The sequence below is a fragment of the Oncorhynchus clarkii genome, chromosome 13 (genome assembly GCF_045791955.1).
Source record: "Oncorhynchus clarkii lewisi isolate Uvic-CL-2024 chromosome 13, UVic_Ocla_1.0, whole genome shotgun sequence".
NCBI classification, from domain to species: domain Eukaryota; kingdom Metazoa; phylum Chordata; class Actinopteri; order Salmoniformes; family Salmonidae; genus Oncorhynchus; species Oncorhynchus clarkii.
The window spans coordinates 59,428,265-59,446,759 of NC_092159.1; the positions used below are offsets into that span (position 1 = coordinate 59,428,265).

General features: G+C 48.6%; 1 protein-coding gene across 1 annotated transcript in view; it reads left to right on the forward strand.

Moving 5' to 3' along the window:
* LOC139423609 (BAH and coiled-coil domain-containing protein 1-like) overlaps window positions 1-18,495 on the forward strand; it is a 160,943-nt gene that overhangs the window by 106,573 nt on the left and 35,875 nt on the right. Inside the window, exons 5-9 of the mRNA XM_071175194.1 lie at window positions 18-2,345; window positions 10,141-10,255; window positions 11,683-11,894; window positions 12,133-12,291; window positions 18,034-18,410. Of these exons, the coding sequence (XP_071031295.1) occupies window positions 18-2,345; window positions 10,141-10,255; window positions 11,683-11,894; window positions 12,133-12,291; window positions 18,034-18,410 (3,191 nt within the window). The remainder of the gene's footprint in view (window positions 1-17; window positions 2,346-10,140; window positions 10,256-11,682; window positions 11,895-12,132; window positions 12,292-18,033; window positions 18,411-18,495) is intronic.

The window sequence follows — 18,495 nt, forward strand, 5'->3', positions numbered from 1 at the left end:
ACTTTTATATCTTACAGAGAACTTCTATCTAAGAAGCCTTCCGTCCCAGCCCCCTCTCATCTCAGCCAATCACGGTCTTCCGCCCATCTCCAGGGCGGGGCCGGGACACCCTCAGGGCTCCTGCAGTCGGGACATGGACCCAGGGGGCGGAGTCAGCCTACACAAGGGCCTGAAAGAGGGGTCCGTCGAGAGAGGGGTGGTCCCCAGCACCAAGGACAAGGAGAGGCCCAGCAGCAAACAGGAGGCCAAGGAGCGTCAGCAACACCACAGCCACCACCCCCAACCCTCACATCCACACCACCACCACCCACACCCCGGCCACACACAGCCCCACCCCCACCAGCAGCACCCCCAGTACCCCCAGCACCCGGTCTCCCTGGAGGAGGTCAATAGCAGAGCTCTGGAGAGGCACATGGAGCACCAACAAACCCTAGGAATGACCAGAACCCTCAGCGCCTGCCTGCTCAATGGAAAGATGCAGAACGGGGGGGACTCTGGGACGAGGGGAGCCAAGGCTTCCATGACTAGCTATGGGGGGGAGGTGGTGGGGAGCAGGGGGGCTCAGACACAGGCCAGCCACAGACACATGGAGGGTGGGGGGAACATCCGCTGCACCAAGGAAGGGGTGAGCGGCGAGATGAGGATCAGCGAGCAGCCTTCGGACTGTCTGGAGGGGAGGGGCCAGATGCTCCACCACGCCCTTCCCTACTCTGTGGCGCCGCCCCTGCAAATGGGTTCAGCCGCTGGGGGAGGCCACCCCCACCTCCACCCCCACCACCACCCTCACCCGCATCCGGGGGGGTTCCACTGCCTTCAGCTCCACCCCAGCCATCCCCACCACCCCCACACACACCACCACCCGGACTTCTTCTGCCCGCCTCCACCTGCCCCTCTAACCAACCCCTCGCCGCACGAGAGGGGAGGGGGAGGGGGGCGAGACCCCAAAGTGACAGGGCCCACGTTCATACCATCTGTAGGGGGAGGACACCTGGGGGACAAGTCCAGCGGGCAACCCTTCCAGATGGGCACCCCACCTGACTGCCAGGGGTTGGTGGGTGGGGGCGGCAGTGCCAAGGACAAGGCCATGGAGAAGAGTAACTGGCAGAGGAAACAGCAGCAGCAGCTGTACAGAAAGGCTGAGAAGACCCCGGACTGGATGCAGCAGCAGAGTCACCACCCCCAACAACCCCATCCCCAACAACCCCTTCCCCAGCAGCCCCAGCCCCAACAGCCCCAGCCCCAACAAACCCAGCCCCAACAGCCCCAGACACAACAACCCCAGCCCCAACAACCCCTTCCCCAGCAGCACCAAGCCGTGCGTTCTCGCAGCGTCGAATGCATCAATAGCGTGGGAGTGGACACCACCGATGTGTTCCGGCCCTCTCTTCCCCAGGGAGCCAAGGCCGGACACTCCCTCCCCCACTCAGTCAACACCTCCCCCTACAGAGACTGCTCCCTCCCGGGCCCTCTGCCCAACGCCTCACCCCTGGGGGGTCGGGCAGGTGCAGGCGGTGGTGCTGGAGGTGGGAGTTGTTCCTTACAGAGAGATGGTCAGAAGGTGGCCCGTATTCGCCACCAGCAGCACGGTGGGCCTGGCCCGGACGCCCCAGCAGCAGAGCTGAACCAGAACAACAAACAGAACCAGGACCTGAACAGGAAGCTGGAGATGTCCCCGTACGGCTACAGCAACAGTGGGCAGGGACAGCAGCATCACCCCCAGCAGCCTCCGGTTCCTCCCTGGGCCATGAGGCCTCACCACGTCCACCCTGCAGAGGAGGAGCAGCAGCGGAAGGCCTACATGGAGTCTCTCAGTGGTGGCAGACAACAGCCCCAGCAACAACCAGGGCAAGGTATGGGCCTCCCTCCTCATCCTTCTCCCCAGCCCCAGCCACCTCCACCCCCAGCCCCCTCTCAGCAGCAGCAAGACGCCCAGGTCGCCTCACAGGCCCAGGAGGAGAGCAGTGCCATGAAGAGCCTGCTGAAGTACAGCACCCAGCAGCCCCTGCTCCTCTCCCAGAAGAGTCCCTTCGGAGGCCTGGGGAGCCTCAAATCCGCTGGTCTTGGGGGCCCTGGAGGTGGAGCCCCCGGGGTTAGCTGCACCCTGCAAGGCAGCAAACAACAACAGGCCCTGCCCACCAGGAAGGGTCTGGCCAATGACGGCGAGCGCTCTGACTGTGGGGGGCGTGGCCGGGAGGTGGGCGAGGCGGTGGGTCACGGTGAGGGAGAGGTGCGCCAACCGCCTGTGGGCATCGCAGTCGCCGTGGCGAGGCAGAGGGAACCGTCCTGTCGCCCGGTGGACGCCCACACCAACAGCCGGCAGGGGCGGGTGCACCCCTCCATGAAAGGTACGGGGGTAACCTCCGGGACTTTGGGGTCACTTGCTTAAATAAACAGAAGGAGCAGGGGAACTGAGCAGAGATTATTTATCTACGACCTTTGGAAGACCTCACTGATGAAAAATAAACAGCGGGCTTTGCCAAAGCCTAAAGTAGAAACAGCTTTATTTGACTAAACAGTTAGAGGCACTGGGAGGAAAAGAGAGGAGGAGAGGAGTACATGGCAGGAGATCTGAGTCTGTGGCAGTAGAGCTGTAGTAGGTATGGTTGGGAGAGAGAGAGAGAGAGAGAGAGAGAGAGAGAGAGAGAGAGAGAGAGAGACAGGCAGTAGAGCTGTAGTAGGTATGGTTGGGAGAGAGAGAGAGAGAGAGAGAGAGAGAGAGAGACAGGCATTAGAGCTGTAGTAGGTATGGTTGGGAGAGAGAGAGAGAGAGAGGACTACATGGCAGGAGATCTGAGTCTGTGGCAGTAGAGCTGTAGTAGGTATGGTTGGGAGAGAGAGAGAGAGAGAGAGAGACGGGCAGTAGAGCTGTAGTAGGTATGGTTGGGAGAGAGAGAGAGAGAGAGAGAGAGAGAGAGAGGACTACATGGCAGGAGATCTGAGTCTGTGGCAGTAGACCTGTAGTAGGTATGGTTGGGAGAGAGAGAGAGGACTACATGGCAGGAGATCTGAGTCTGTGGCAGTAGAGCTGTAGTAGGTATGGTTGGGAGAGAGAGAGAGAGAGAGAGGACTACATGGCAGGATATCTGAGTCTGTGGCAGTAGAGCTGTAGTAGGTATGGTTGGGAAAGAGAGAGAGAGGACTACATGGCAGGAGATCTGAGTCTGTGGCAGTAGAGCTGTAGTAGGTATGGTTGGGAGAGAGAGAGAGAGAGGACTACATGGCAGATCTGAGTCTGTGGCAGTAGAGCTGTAGTAGGTATGGTTGGGAGAGAGAGAGAGAGAGAGAGGCAGGCAGTAGAGCTGTAGTAGGTATGGTTGGGAGAGAGAGAGAGAGAGAGAGAGAGAGAGAGGCAGGCAGTAGAGCTGTAGTAGGTATGGTTGGGAGAGAGAGAGAGAGAAAGAGAGGCAGGCAGGCAGTAGAGCTGTAGTAGGTATGGTTGGGAGAGAGAGAGAGAGAGGCAGGCAGTAGAGCTGTAGTAGGTATGGTTGGGAGAGAGAGAGAGAGAGAGAGAGAGAAGGAGAGAGAGAGCGAGAGAGAGGTAGGCAGGCAGTAGAGCTGTAGTAGGTATGGTTGGGAGAGAGAGAGAGGCAGGCAGTAGAGCTGTAGTAGGTATGGTTGGGAGAGAGAGAGAGAGAGAGGCAGACAGGCAGTAGAGCTGTAGTAGGTATGGTTGGGAGAGAGAGAGAGAGAAAGATAGTTTTTTTAAAAGTTTTAAATAATCTTTATTGGGTCTGGGGTCCCACCACATACAAAACCACAGTTGCACATCAAATAAAAACACAACTCCAATTCTTCCTCCACAGTAACTAAATACAACAGCCTCTGAATACCCCATATACTCAAAAACAGATCAATATTGTTGACAAGTTTATAATAGGCAAACTCAACCCTTAGTCTCGCTGCCAACATTCCCTCCAGCATTCCCACCACATCCACAGACCCCTGTCCCCGAATACTGTTCTTTCGGGTCTTTCTTATTGCTAATTTTGCTGCCCCTAACACAAAATTAAGCAACACAACTACACCCTTTTGACTGAAGCTGTACTTTGGCCCAAATATATACAGTTGGGAAGAGAAAACCTCTCCCAACGTTGAGAACCAATCAGTGATCAGTTCAATCAATCCCGACCAACCTGGGACACAGTAAAAACAGATGTGCCAGAGATTCAGACTCAGCACAGAATGGACACCCCTCCCCAACAGTAGGGTCCAGGTGTACCAGATGCATGTTGGTGGCTATAGCTCCTTGTATTATCCTCCATTGGAGGTCAGCTGTCCTCTTATCAATAGGCAGTTTGTCAAATGATCGCCAACAGCCTTTTGGAGAGGCACCTGGACCAAGCACACCCGCCCACCTCGTCGATTTGACCCCTTCCATGGAAGAGGCATGGGACACCTTTACACATATTCTGTACATGGCCTTCTTTCCCACCTCCTTGAACTCCCCCAGCTCCGGGGTATCGAAGGAAAGCAGCATCCCCACATCCTCCTCGAATGCCCCCATCGCAGCACTTACAATCAGTGCAGGGAACACATAATCCAGACCCTCCCTCCATCGATCAGAATTGGAAGTATCAGTCACATACTGCAGATGAAGCACTGGCAAGGAGTCGCAGACCTCATCGACGACCTTCCTCAGTAGGCGAGATGATCGGATCCCTGCTCTTTCTCCCAGCTCCTCCAACGATCTGCTTCTGCTCCGCATCAGATGACCCAGCTTGGTACACCCCACGCCTAACAGGCATGAACGTAGGCTGGCTGAACCCAGACCACGGGACTGGATGGCAGTGTTGTGAAAAAGAGGCTCTTCAAAAAGCCACATCCCTGGTGGCATGCAGGCCTTACGGGACTTGACAAGGACTCTCCAAGCCTGCATAACAGACTCATAAAATGGAGTCAGGCCAGGCAAATCACCCCCCTCCAGCTTTAAGAGGAAAAGATGTTTGTCTAAGCCCAAACAGCCCGCTCTCCTCATCAATATGTAGGCTGTTTCGACCCAGCTAGAACAGTCTCTGTACAACAGTCTCTGGGCTGCTTGGAGCCGGAAAGCCATGATTCTAGAGGAAATGTCCACCAGGCCTTGCCCACCGTCGTGCAGTGGCAGGTACAGGGCTGCAGCTTTAATCCAGTGTTGTCCAGACCAGAAGAAATTGACAAGGGTCCTCTGAAGCTCTTGTATCAGACCCTTTGGTGGCTGCAAAATCATTAGTCTGTGCCACAGGGTAGAGGCATCAAGATTATTAGCTACCAGTACCCTTCCCCTATAAGACAGCTGGGGCAGCACCCATTTCCATCTTGACAGTCTGGCACACACCTTCTCCACTACACCCTCCCAGTTATTTTTCTGAAATACATCAGAGCCTAGATAAACCCCCAATGTCTTCATCCCATCTCTGCCCCACTGAAGCCCCCCTGGTAACCGTGGAGTGGTCCCCATCTGAAGCTGACCTGCCCTCAGCGCTTCACTCTTTCCCCAATTGACTCTAGCTGAGGAGGCCCTCTCATACACCTTTAAAGCATTTGAGAGAACCTTAACATCCTCACCCCCTGTAATAAAAACGATCACGTCATCTGCATACGCAGACAGGGCTATTGTGGGACCCTTCATTACTCCTGGCACAGAGAAACCAGTAAGCCTCGCTTTTAAAAAAACAAAGCATTGGTTCAATCTCCAGACTATATAACTGCCCTGGAATTGGGCATCCCTGCCTGATGCCCCTTTGGACAGGGATGGGGCAACTCAAACCCCATCACCATACACGAGGCCCCAGCATACAGTAAATTCATCCAAGACAAAAAAACATCCCCAAACCCAAAGGCTTTCATTATTTTAAACAAGTACTGGTGGTCCACACGATCAAAAGCCTTCTCCTGATCCAACGAAAGTAAACCCACATTTACATCAGACAGTTTACAAATGTCTAAAACATCTCTTATCAGAAACAAGTTACCAACGATAGAGCGTTCAGGTACACAGTAGGACTGGTCCTTGTGAATCAACAATCCCAGATACTCTTTCAACCTGTTTGAGAGACATTTAGAAACAATTTTGTATTCTGCGCACAGCAAAGCAACAGGTCTCCAATTTTTTATGAGAGCCAAATCCCCCTTTTTGGCAACATTGAAAGCACCGCACGTTGACAGGATACAGGAAGAGAACCCTCATGAAAAGATTCACACAGCACTTCATAAAAATCCTCCCCAATAGACCCCCAAAAGTGCATATAAAACTCAGATGGTAAACCATCAATGCCAGGGGCTCGGCCTGTTGAGAGCTGCATAACTGCTGTGGACAGCTCTTGCAGTGTAATGTCAGAGTCCAATGCGACTCTCTGCTCAGGTCCCAATTGAGGAAGACCGTGTAACAACTGTTCAGTACACAGAGTCACAATCCTCAGCCTTATAGAGGGCCGAGTAGAAATCCACGGCATGTTGGCGCATTTCACTGTCATCCGTGGTCACCTTCCCATCAGGGAGACGAAGACAGACCATCTGTTTACGTTGCAATGTCGACTGTCCTAGGTTTAAAAAAAAGCGCTAGGAGAATCCATATCCTTGAGGGAAGCGAAACGAGACCTAATCAAGGCACCCTTCACTCTTTCATGCAGAAACGACCTCAGTTCATGTCTCTTGTCCTGTAAGTTCATGACTAGTCCAGGGTCGTTCTGAGTGAGCAGCTTCAATTCAATAGATTTGATGTCCTGTTCGAGGGCCTTGATAGTCTCTTTAACTTCAATTTGAGACAGAGCAGTATACTGTTGACAAAATACTCGTATTTGGGCCTTCCCAACCTCCCACCATTGTCTCAAGGACTCAAAATTCCCTTTTGTAATCCTCCATTTTACCCAAAACAACAAAAACCTGTCACAAAACATGACATCATGTAACAATTTAACATGAAAATACCAGTAAGGCGATGATGACCTTTGTGGAGACAGGACAAGTGAATATCAACAGTAACAATATGATGATCAGAGAAACCCACAGGAGTAATGGCACACTTTCCAACCCTACTACAGTATTGCTCAGATACATACAACCTGTCTAACTTTGCTGCACTGACACGACCTTCATTAATCTTTAGCCATGTGTACTGCTTAACTTTTGCATTCCTTACTCTCCACACATCAGAAAGCTCAAACTCAGTTAATAGGCCAGACAGGCAAGTGGCTGACCGCAGGTGAGGTTCTTCAGCAGTAAACTCCACTGTACAGTTCCAGTCACCCCCTAAAACCATACACCCCTCTTGATCACACTGTCTTAAGGTTTCCTTTATTTGATCAAATAAAGCAATACGCTCTGTACCCTCATTAGGAGCATAAACATAAAAACTTAAAAAAATAAAAAACATAACATAACATCCACCTTGACCAATAAAACCCGACCCTTGACAATCTCTGTTGTAGATACCACAGTCACCCCTAAACCTGAGGAAAACAAGATTGCCACCCCAGCACTGAAATTAGTACCGTGACTGAGTACATGCTGCCCCTCCCACCACATACCCCAGTCAACCTCATTTTCCTCATCACTATGCGTTTCCTGTAGAAAAACTACATTAAGCCTTTTCTGTTTTATTACTTCTAATACCCAAGCCCTCTTATTCCTGTCCCTTCCCCCATTAATATTGAGAGAACCTACCCTTAGTACCTCCGTGTAGAAAAGAGAAAGGGAAATCAGAAGGAACCACAGAGAAACCAAAGAGAAAAAAGACACCCTATGAAGCATGATCATCATCATTGTTCTAGTCTTCTCTTATTAACCTGACTACGTTTCCCACCACCTTTTGCTGCTGCAACAGCAGTAATACATTTCCTCAAGCGAAACCGCTTCTTCTCACTCAATTGGTCTAACCCCACCGTCTTCTGTAACATCACAGCTGACCTCACAAACTTATCAACATCAAAATAATCTGCCAATTTGACAGATTTCCCAAAAGTCTGAAACCCATTTACCTCCTCTAGATTTACCTCCTCTAGATCGTAAATTGAGTCCTCACCAGCTGATATCATATCAAAAGAGATATCCATATCCTTCTCCTGATCCTTAGCTGAGACCACAGACAACTGACTCCCCTCTACCACATCCCTTTCAACACTCCCCACTTGCACCTCATCACTCGTACCAGGCATCTCCACCACTACCTGGGAGACTAGCCCCACCTGAACCTCATTACTCGTAGTTGGCATCTCCTCCACTACCTGGGAGCCTAGCTCTACATGAAAACCCTCCTGTACCCCATTACTCGTAGTGGGCATCTCCTCACCAGTCTGAGGAACTGGCTCTTCAGATACATCCTTACCTTCTACAACAATACTTTTCTGCTGCATAACATTTCCCTCAAATACAAGTTGCAACTCCGTGCCCTCAACACGGAAAACTTGTTCCTCAGCAACAGGTGCTTGTGGCTGCTCTATCGCTGTCGGCCCACCTCTCCCTACATCAGTTGGCCCAGGCATTACGAGGACCACCTGCACCCCTCCCTCTGCCTTCTCAATTTCGGGAAAACATGTCACTTATGGCCAACATCACCACACTCAAAACACTGTTGACTACCCGTACTAGCAGAAGCCATATACAGTCTATTGTCATACTAGACTTTAAACAACAACTCTAAAGTCTGCTCCGGTAAGCCCAAAAACATAAAGACCTGTCGCCGAAATGACAACCTGTTTCAACCATACGCTGCTCAACCATACGATCAACAAGACTCTCTTCTTTAAGAAGTACACCATGCTCAACCATACGATCTACAAGACACTCTTCTTTAAGAAGTACACCATGCTCAACCATACGATCTACAAGACACTCTTTTTTAAGAAGTACACCATGCTCAACCATCCGATCAACAAGACACTCTTCTTTAAGAAGTACACCATGCTCAACCATACGATCTACAAGACACTCTTCTTTAAGAAGTACACCATGCTCAACCATACGATCTACAAGACACTCTTCTTTAAGAAGTACACCATGCTCAACCATACGATCAACAAGACACTCTTCTTTAAGAAGTACACCATGCTCAACCATACGATCAACAAGACACTCTTCTTTAAGAAGTACACCATGCTCAACCATACGATCAACAAGACACTCTTCTTTAAGAAGTACACCATGCTCAACCATACGATCAACAAGACACTCTTCTTTAAGAAGTACACCATGCTCAACCATACGATCAACAAGACACTCTTCTTTAAGAAGTACACCATGCTCAACCATACGATCAACAAGACACTCTTCTTTAAGAAGTACACCATGCTCAACCATACAATCTACAAGACGCTCTTCTTTAAGAAATACCACCACAGCTTTATTCATCCGGGATGCATAAGCAATATTCTCATAGCCTACCTTCTCTCCTACGGCGACCAGAAACTCCTCCATCGTGACAGCAGCTTCAGTAACACACCTAAAGCCGTGCCCATTCGGGCTGCCATCCGCGCCAAACTCAGGGTCATTACGATACGACAAACTAAATGCTTCATTCTACTATAATAAAAATAATAATAGCCTTAATCATGAACAGAAGAAAATTACACCAAGAAATAGCAAACCGAAAGAAAGTTGTGAATATCTAACTTTACACAACACACGCACTCCTTCGCTCATACAATTCCCAGCATGCACCAAACACTCCCAGCATGCAGAGAGAGAGAGAGAGAGAGAGAGGCAGGTAGTAGAGCTGTTATAGGTATGGTTGGGATAGAGAGAGAGAGAGAGGCAGGCAGTAGAGCTGTCGTAGGTATGGTTGGGAGAGAGAGAGATAGAGAGAGAGAGGCAGGCTGTAGAGCTGTAGTAGGTATGGTTGGGAGAGAGAGAGAGAGAGAGAGGCAGGCTGTATAGCTGTAATAGGTATGGTTGGGAGAGAGGCAGGTAGAAGCAAGACCCATTGGTAAGGGGGGGGGGGGGAAGTAAGTTAGTGGTACAGAGGACTTAGTGTTCCCTGGGAGTTAGTGTTCCCTGGGACTTAGTGTTAGAGATTCCACCCTTAATGTTAGAGTTATGTAGAGATACCACCCTTGAGGTTAGTTTTAGATAGATATTTGTGAGGTGCAGAGACTGCGTGTTGGGGGTTAGGGCTCACCAGGGGAAAGGTGGTGAAGACTTCTCCCTGAACTGATATTTGTCTCCTAGGACCCCCTCGCTCCATGTATCCCTCAGACCCTGCAGGAGAGGAGGAGAGGAAGAGGATGAGTGGAGAGCGGATGGGTCTGACCTGCCTGGACCGAGACAGAGAGGCCTACATCAGGTGAGACTCAGTCTGACGTTACTCAGCAATATGACATCATCATACACAGCGGGGCAACTTTCTGATTACAGATGTCAACAAGAACAAAACGTAGACCTACCAAGGCTGTCACTATACGCTTGGAAAGAGGATATGTCACAAACAGCAACATGTTAGCATATCATTCCTGGAGACACCATACCAGTGTTGGAGGCAGCGTTGTGTTTGTTAGCATAGTGTGGTAACGGTATCTACCTAACAGTAAATAAGTGTATTGTTTCATCCCACAGTTAAAGTTGTTTACAGTTAGTTAACAGCCGCTCCTAGACTCAATACTAGCTACCGTAACACTGTAGTGTCAAAAACAGGTCTTCAAGTAGGTGTCTTCCTCTACTCTCACCTTCCTCCTCTACTCTCACCTTCCTCCTCTACTCTCACCATTCTCTACTCTCACCATCCTCCTCTACTCTCACCATCCTCCTCTACTCTGACCTTCCTTCTCTACTCTTACCATTCTCCTCTACTCTGACCTTCCTCCTCTACCCTGACCTTCTTCCTCTACTCGGACCTTCCTCCTCTACTCTGACCACCCTCCTCTACTCTGACCTTCCTCCTCTACCCTGACCTTCTTCCTCTACTCGGACCTTCCTCCTCTACTCTGACCACCCTCCTCTACTCTGACCTTCCTCCTCTACTCTCACCTTCCTCCTCTACTCTGACCTTCCTCCTCTACTCTGACCTTCCTCCTCTACTCTCACCATCCTCCTCTACTCTGACCTTCCTCCTCAACTCTGACCTTCCTCCTCTACTCTGAACTTCCTCCTCTACTCTCACCTTACTCCTCTACTCTGACCTTCCTCCTCTACTCTCAACTTCCTCCTCTACCCCGACCTTCCTCCTCTACTCTGACCATCCTCCTCTACTCTCACCTTCCTCCTCTACTCTGACCATCCTCCTCTACTCTCACCTTCTTCCTATACTCTCACCATCCTCCTCTACTCTCACCTTCCTCCTCTACTCTGACCTTCTTCCTCTACTCTGACTTTCCTCCTCTACTCTCACCATCCACCTCTACTCTCATCATTCTCCTCTACTCTCACCATCCTCCTCTACTCTGACCTTCCTCCTCTACTCTGACCTTCCTCCTCTACTCTGACTTTCCTCCTCTACTCTGACCATCCTCCTCTACTCTCACCTCCCTCCTCTACTCTGACCTCTTCCTCTACTCGGACCTTCCTCCTCTACTCTGACCTTCTTCCTCTACTCTCACCATCCTCCTCTACTCTCACCATCCTCCTCTACTCTGACCTTCCTCCACTACTCTGACCTTCCTCCTCTACTCTGACCTTCCTCCTCTACTCTGACCATCCTCCTCTACTCTGACCTTCCTCTATATTATTATGTGTTTTCTGTCTCTCCTCATTTCTCTCTCAATGGTTCTATCTCAGGGATAATAAGGATCCAGTGGACTTCACAAGGATCCATCCGTCCAACAGCTGTCACGGTGACATCACCTCTCACCTCATGGTGCCGGGTGGGACTTCCCTACAATCTGGCCAATTAGGAGACCCCTCTGCACATGCACACGCCCACTCGGCCCACCACCATTGGCTGCCGAGCACTGGAAGTCCCTCCATCTGGATGACAAGCCACTCCTACGGTGAGAAAGTTCAATTGGATTCAAATTTAGAAAACTTTATTTCCATAATAACCAACGTGTTGATGTCACCCTACAAATAAAAAACAATAAGACGTCTACAGATGTTTTCTAGATCAGTCTTCATCTTGCTATTTCATGTCCTGTTGCTGCCTTTGCAGGCTGTGTTGCAGTATAGCTGTATTGGTAATGAACGACACATGGCTACTGAATCTGTTGTAACATCTTCCTGATGTTGCAGGAATCGGCCACTCAGCCCTTCACCAGAACCTCGCCCCAGGTTTTTCTGCAGCCATGCCAGGGTCTCTACAGCCTGTGCTGCCTCTGCCCCAGGACCCGTCTACCCAGCTGGTGGTGCTACCCACAGAGCCTGCTGCCCACCCTGTTACACATCACCTGGGTGAGCCTCACTATTGTCCATTGTCTTTTCTCAATGGTTTTCTCCTCTTGCATGTCACTCTACATCCTTACTTAGTTACCCCAATACCCCATTACACCTTTACACCTTAGGTTTGAGGGGTAAGTGTTATGGGGTAAAGGTAGGGTTAAGTAAGAGTTGAGGGGTAGGTGTTAAGGGGTAAGGGTAGGTGTTAAGGGGTAAGTGTAGGTGTTAAGGGGTAAGGGTAGGTGTTAAGGGGTAAGGGTAGGTGTTAAGGGTAAGTTTTAAGGGGTAAGGGTAGGTGTTAACTTTCACGCATTAACAAGTCCAATACAGAAAATGAAAGATAAACATCTTGTTAATCTACCCATCGTATCCGATTTCAAAAATTCTTTATGGCGAAAGCACAACATATGATTATGTTAGGTCATAGCCAAGTCAAAAAAACACAGCCATTTTCCCAGCCAAAGATGGAGTCACAAAAAGCAGAAATATAGATTAAATTAATCACTAACCTTTGATGATCTTCATCAGATGACACTCATAGGACATCATGTTACACAATACATGTATGTTTTGTTCGATAATGTGCATATTTATATCCAAAAATCTCAGTTTACATTGGCGCGTTACGTGCAGTAATGTTTTGATTCCAAAACATCCGGTGATTTTGCAAAAATACTCATAATAAACATTGATAAAAGATACAACTGTTATTCACAGAATTAAAGATAGACTTCTCCTTAATGCAACCGCTGTGTCAGATTTTTTTTAAACTTTACAGAAAAAGCATAATCTGAGAACGGCGCTCAGAACCCAAAAAGGCCAGAGGAATATCCTCCATTTTGGAGTCAGCAAAGTTAGAAATAACACCATAAATATTCACTTACCTTTGATGATCTTCAACAGAAGGCACTCCCAGGAATCCCAGTTCGACAATAAATGACTGATTTGTTCCATAAAGTCCATCATTTATGTTCAAATAGCCACTTGTTGTTAGCGTGTTCCATCATCATGAGGCGCAGGCACTTTGTCCAGACAAAAACTCTAAAAGTTCCGTTACAGTCCTTTAGAAACATGTCAAACGATGTATGGAATCAATCTTTAGGATGTTTTTAACATAAAACATCAATAATGTTCCAACCGGAGAATTCCTTTGTCTGAAGAAAAGCACTGGAACGAGAGGTAACTCAGTCGGGAGCGCGCGTCATGAGACGAAGGCACTCTGCCAGACCACTGACTCAAAGAGGTCTCATGAGCCCCTCCTTTATAGTAGAATCCTCATTCAAGTTTCTAAAGACGGTTGACATCTAGTGGAAGCCGTAGGAAGTGCAACTTTATCCATATCTCAATGTGTATTCATTCGGTAGGCCAAGCTTTGAAAAACTACAAACCTCAGATTGTCCACTTCCTGGTTGGATTTTTCTCAGGTTTTCGCCTGCCATATGAGTTCTGTTATACTCACAGACATCATTCAAACAGTTTTAGAAACTTCAGAGTGTTTTCTATCCAATACTACTAATAATATGCATATATTAGCATCTGGAACTGAGTAGGAGGTAGTTCACTCTGGGCACGCTATTCATCCAAAAGTGAAAATGCTGCCCCCTATCCCAAAAAGGTTAACACTTACCCTTACCCCTTAACACCTACCCTTACCCTTTAACACCTACCCTTACCCCTTAACACCTACCCTTACCCCTTAACACCTACCCTTACCCTTTAACACCTACCCTTACCCCTTAACACCTACCCTTACCCTTTAACACTTACCCTTACCCCTTAACACCTACCCTTACCCTTTAACACCTACCCTTACCCCTTAACACCTACCCTTACCCCTTAACACCTACCCTTACCCTTTAACACCTACCCTTACCCCTTAACACCTACCCTTACCCCTTAACACCTACCCTTACCCCTTAACACCTACCCTTACCCCTTAACACCTACCCTTACCCCTTAACACCTACCCCTCAACGTTGAGCACTTGATATTTGGTTCATTGTATTCTCTTATTGCAGTCTGTTGTTTTCTACTGCTGGTTGTATTTTCCATCCAGTAGTTTTACTGCAGCGTTTCCTTTATTTGCTGGTTGTATTTTCCATCCAGTAGTTTTACTGCAGCGTTTCCTTTATTTGCTGGTTGCATTAGTATATTATGTCGACAGCCGATGAGCTTTCTGTTAACGGCTGTCTCACACACAATTCAACACCCACATATATATACGCATCCACGTAGAAAACACACACACGGGCATGCTGCACACACACACACACACACACACACACACACACACACACACACACACACACACACACACACACACACACACACACACACACACACCCCACAGAGGAAGAAGCTAAAGCAGTGCTCCACATCTATGCAGCAGGACCTATTCAGCCAACAGGCTGTGAAATGGAATTAGCTCTCCATCCTCAGTGGTGTGTTTCCTTCCGCGCTCCGCAGGAGTTGCAGAGGAGAGGGGAAGTGCATCCACGAAACCCTTCCCCGGGGAAAGATTAGCTTAGCCGGGTTAATGTTTCAGGACCAAGGTTCCATGGTGCGTCAGGGGGGCTGAGGGGGTGGAAGGAGGATCAGACTGGACTGTGAAATATGTAAGAGGACAAAAACACATTGAGTTGGAGAGAGAGGAAAGAGACAGAGAGAGAGAGAGAGAGAGACAGAGACAGAGAGAGAGAAGAAGGCGTGGGCAGCTGAATCCCCAAAGCTGAGCTCCATGTGTCATAGTCAGTGTGCTCAGCTGCCCTCTCCCCAGATTCACAGTCCACACACACAGCATTCCTATCTGCTCTGTAAAGAAGACACATCAGGGGAACGGCTGAGCTATGCTCCTCTTGAACATGGGAACTAGCATCCCTGCTGGTCCACAAGCTACTCATGTGGCCTGGAGAGCGGGCTGGAGTATGCTAGGCTGGATGGGTGGGTGAAGTTTTAGGGAGCACTGCAGGGTCGATCGCACCAAGGGGACAGTAATTTGGTTACTGGTCAGTGGCTCTGTCATCATCATCATCATGTAGTATGTCATTATAGTCACAATCCAGTGTATTTTCAGGACAGCTGCTATGAGAGTCCATTCTATTCAGGAGGAGGAGAGAGAGAGGAAAGAGACAGAGAGAGAGAGGGAGAGAGAGAGACAGAGAGGAGAGAGGGAGAGAGGAGGGAGAGAAATAGAGAAAGAGAGGGGAGAGACAGAGAGATAGAGGGGAGAGAGAAAAAGAGGGAGAGAGAGAGAGGAGCGTGGGACGGCTGCTGTTTAGGTGACCATGTTCTCAGCATAAAGCAGCAGTGTTTGTTCACCAGAGGGATGTGATCAGCAGTGTTGTTCACCAGAGGGATGTGATCAGCAGTATTTGTTCAACAGAGGGATGTGATCAGCAGTGTTTGTTCAACAGAGGGATGTGATCCACAGTGTTTTTTCAACAGAGGGATGTGATCCACAGTGTTTGTTCAACAGAGGGATGTGATCAGCAGTCTTTGTTCAACAGAGGGATGTGATCAGCAGTCTTTGTTCACCAGAGGGATGTGATCAGCAGTGTTTGTTCAACAGAGGGATGTGATCAGCAGTCTTTGTTCAACAGAGGGATGTGATCAGCAGTGTTTGTTCAACAGAGGGATGTGATCCACAGTGTTTTTTCAACAGAGGGATGTGATCCACAGTGTTTGTTCAACAGAGGGATGTGATCAGCAGTCTTTGTTCAACAGAGGGATGTGATCAGCAGTCTTTGTTCACCAGAGGGATGTGATCAGCAGTGTTTGTTCAACAGAGGGATGTGATCAGCAGTCTTTGTTCAACAGAGGGATGTGATCAGCAGTCTTTGTTCACCAGAGGGATGTGATCAGCAGTGTTTGTTCACCAGAGGGATGTGATCAGCAGTGTTTGTTCAACAGAGGGATGTGATCCACAGTGTTTGTTCAACAGAGGGATGTGATCCACAGTGTTTGTTCAACAGAGGGATGTGATCAGCAGTGTTTGTTCAACAGAGGGATGTGATCAGCAGTCTTTGTTCAACAGAGGGATGTGATCAGTAGTGTTTGTTCAACAGAGGGATGTGATCCACAGTGTTTGTTCAACAGAGGGATGTGATCCACAGTGTTTGTTCAACAGAGGGATGTGATCAGCAGTCTTTGTTCAACAGAGGGATGTGATCAGCAGTCTTTGTTCAACAGAGGGATGTGATCAGCAGTCTTTGTTCAACAGAGGGATGTGATCAGCAGTGTTTGTTCAACAGAGGGATGTGATCAGTGTGTGTTATCTTGTGTGTAAGTGAGGGCTTTGCTTTTGTGTGAGAGATGGCAGTACTGGTGTTCCAGCATTGAGACATACAGATGTCTCAATGCTGCACATGTCTGGGTTATACTTTCTGAGAGACATACATTTATGTACAGCTTAGCTCCTTTCCCCCCATTGTGTTGATCTTGGTGTGTGTGTGTGTGTGTGTGTGTGTGTGTACCCCAGCTAGCACATTTGGTTCCTTGGAAGTTATGGGGTACGTACGTTTTTGGTTTCCTATGTGTTCTGGGAACGACGCCATACGTTTCCTGACCGGTAAACATTTTTACTATGGTCCCACAAGGTTTTATTAACGTTCTGAGAATGGAAATGATAGGTTATTTGAAGGTAATAAATAACGTTCTGAGAACATGTTTCAATAAGACTTTTAACAGCACTGTTAGCTTAGTTCGGGTTGACTGTTTTGAATTCATTTGCTTTGTCATTAATCATGCATTTTTTATAGTGGCACACCGTCAATGAGATTCGAACCTATGATCTTCTGTTATCTTTGGAATTAGTTCACTACACCCCCAGGATGTCGCTCGCATGACAGGGTTTTTTTATAAATACATACAAAGATGTTCATTTTAGTCTATCAAACAGACCCTATATCAAAGGAAACAACCACTAATTAAGATCAGGTATGGCAGAGGATAGAGTTTTGTTGACGCTGAGAACGGAATCTATTTGTTTTTAAATGACGTTCTTAGTATGTTACTAATGTTTTCTTGTCATTTTTCTGGAAAGTTTTTAATATTCTGAGAACATGCCTATATATAGAACCATTAGGAAACCTGTAGGAAACGTTATGCTGAAGTACTGAAATTCCCAACTAAGAAACATATGGTTTTCAGAACGTTATGTGCTAGCTGGGTATCCTGCACTATTCCTATAAAGTTGGGGGAAAGTTGTATGTAAAATAACCACAGGACAATCACGCTGTTACTGAGCTCTGAGAAACATATGGTTTTCAGAACGTTATGTGCTAGCTGGGTATCCTGCACTATTCCTATAAAGTTGGGGGAAAGTTGTATGTAAAATAACCACAGGACAATCACGCTGTTACTGAGCTCTGAGAAACGTGTGGTTCTCAGGACTTTATGTCCTAGCTGGGACGTGTGTATGTGCACTTGTACATATTCATGTGCATGAATGCATTTGTGAGTTTGAGAGTGCGTGTGTGTGTGTGTGCATGTGTGTGTGAGAGAGAGAGAGAGTGTGTGTGTGTGTGTGTGTGAGAGAGCGTGCGTGTGTGTGTGTGTGAGAGAGCGTGCGTGTGTGTGTGTGAGAGAGAGAGAGAGAGAGAGAGAGAGAGAGAGAGAGAGAGAGAGAGAGAGAGAGAGAGAGAGAGAGAGAGAGAGAGAGAGAGAGAGAGAGAGAGAGAGTGTGTGTGTGTGAGAGTGCGTGAGTGTGTGTGTGTGTGTGTGTGGGCTCCTCTGATCCACTCCTTTCTCTTTCATTAGATGTGATGGAGCAGCCTGGGCTGTGGCCCCCAGTGTACAGAGCCCGAGGGCCCTCCTCCCACATACACCCACAACACCCCGCTGTGTACTCCCGCTCGCAGTTTCTACGGCAACAGGAGCTGTACGCTCTCCAGCAGCATCAACAGCATCATCATCTCCAGCAGCATCAACACCAACAGCAACAGAGTCACCAGTCACACCCCCAGTCACAACCCCAGTCACACCCCCAGTCTCACCCCCAGTCACAACCCCAGTCACACCCCCAGTCTCACCCCCAGTCACAGCCACAGCCACAGCCCCAGCCACAGCCACAGCCCCAGCAGCACCACAGGGCAGCACAGACCATGGAGCTTCAACACAGACCCAACCAGGCCCAGGTGGGTGTGGCATACTGGCCACAGATTAACATGAATACCTACATACACACAAGTACGCACAGAGGCACACACATTATCATGAATA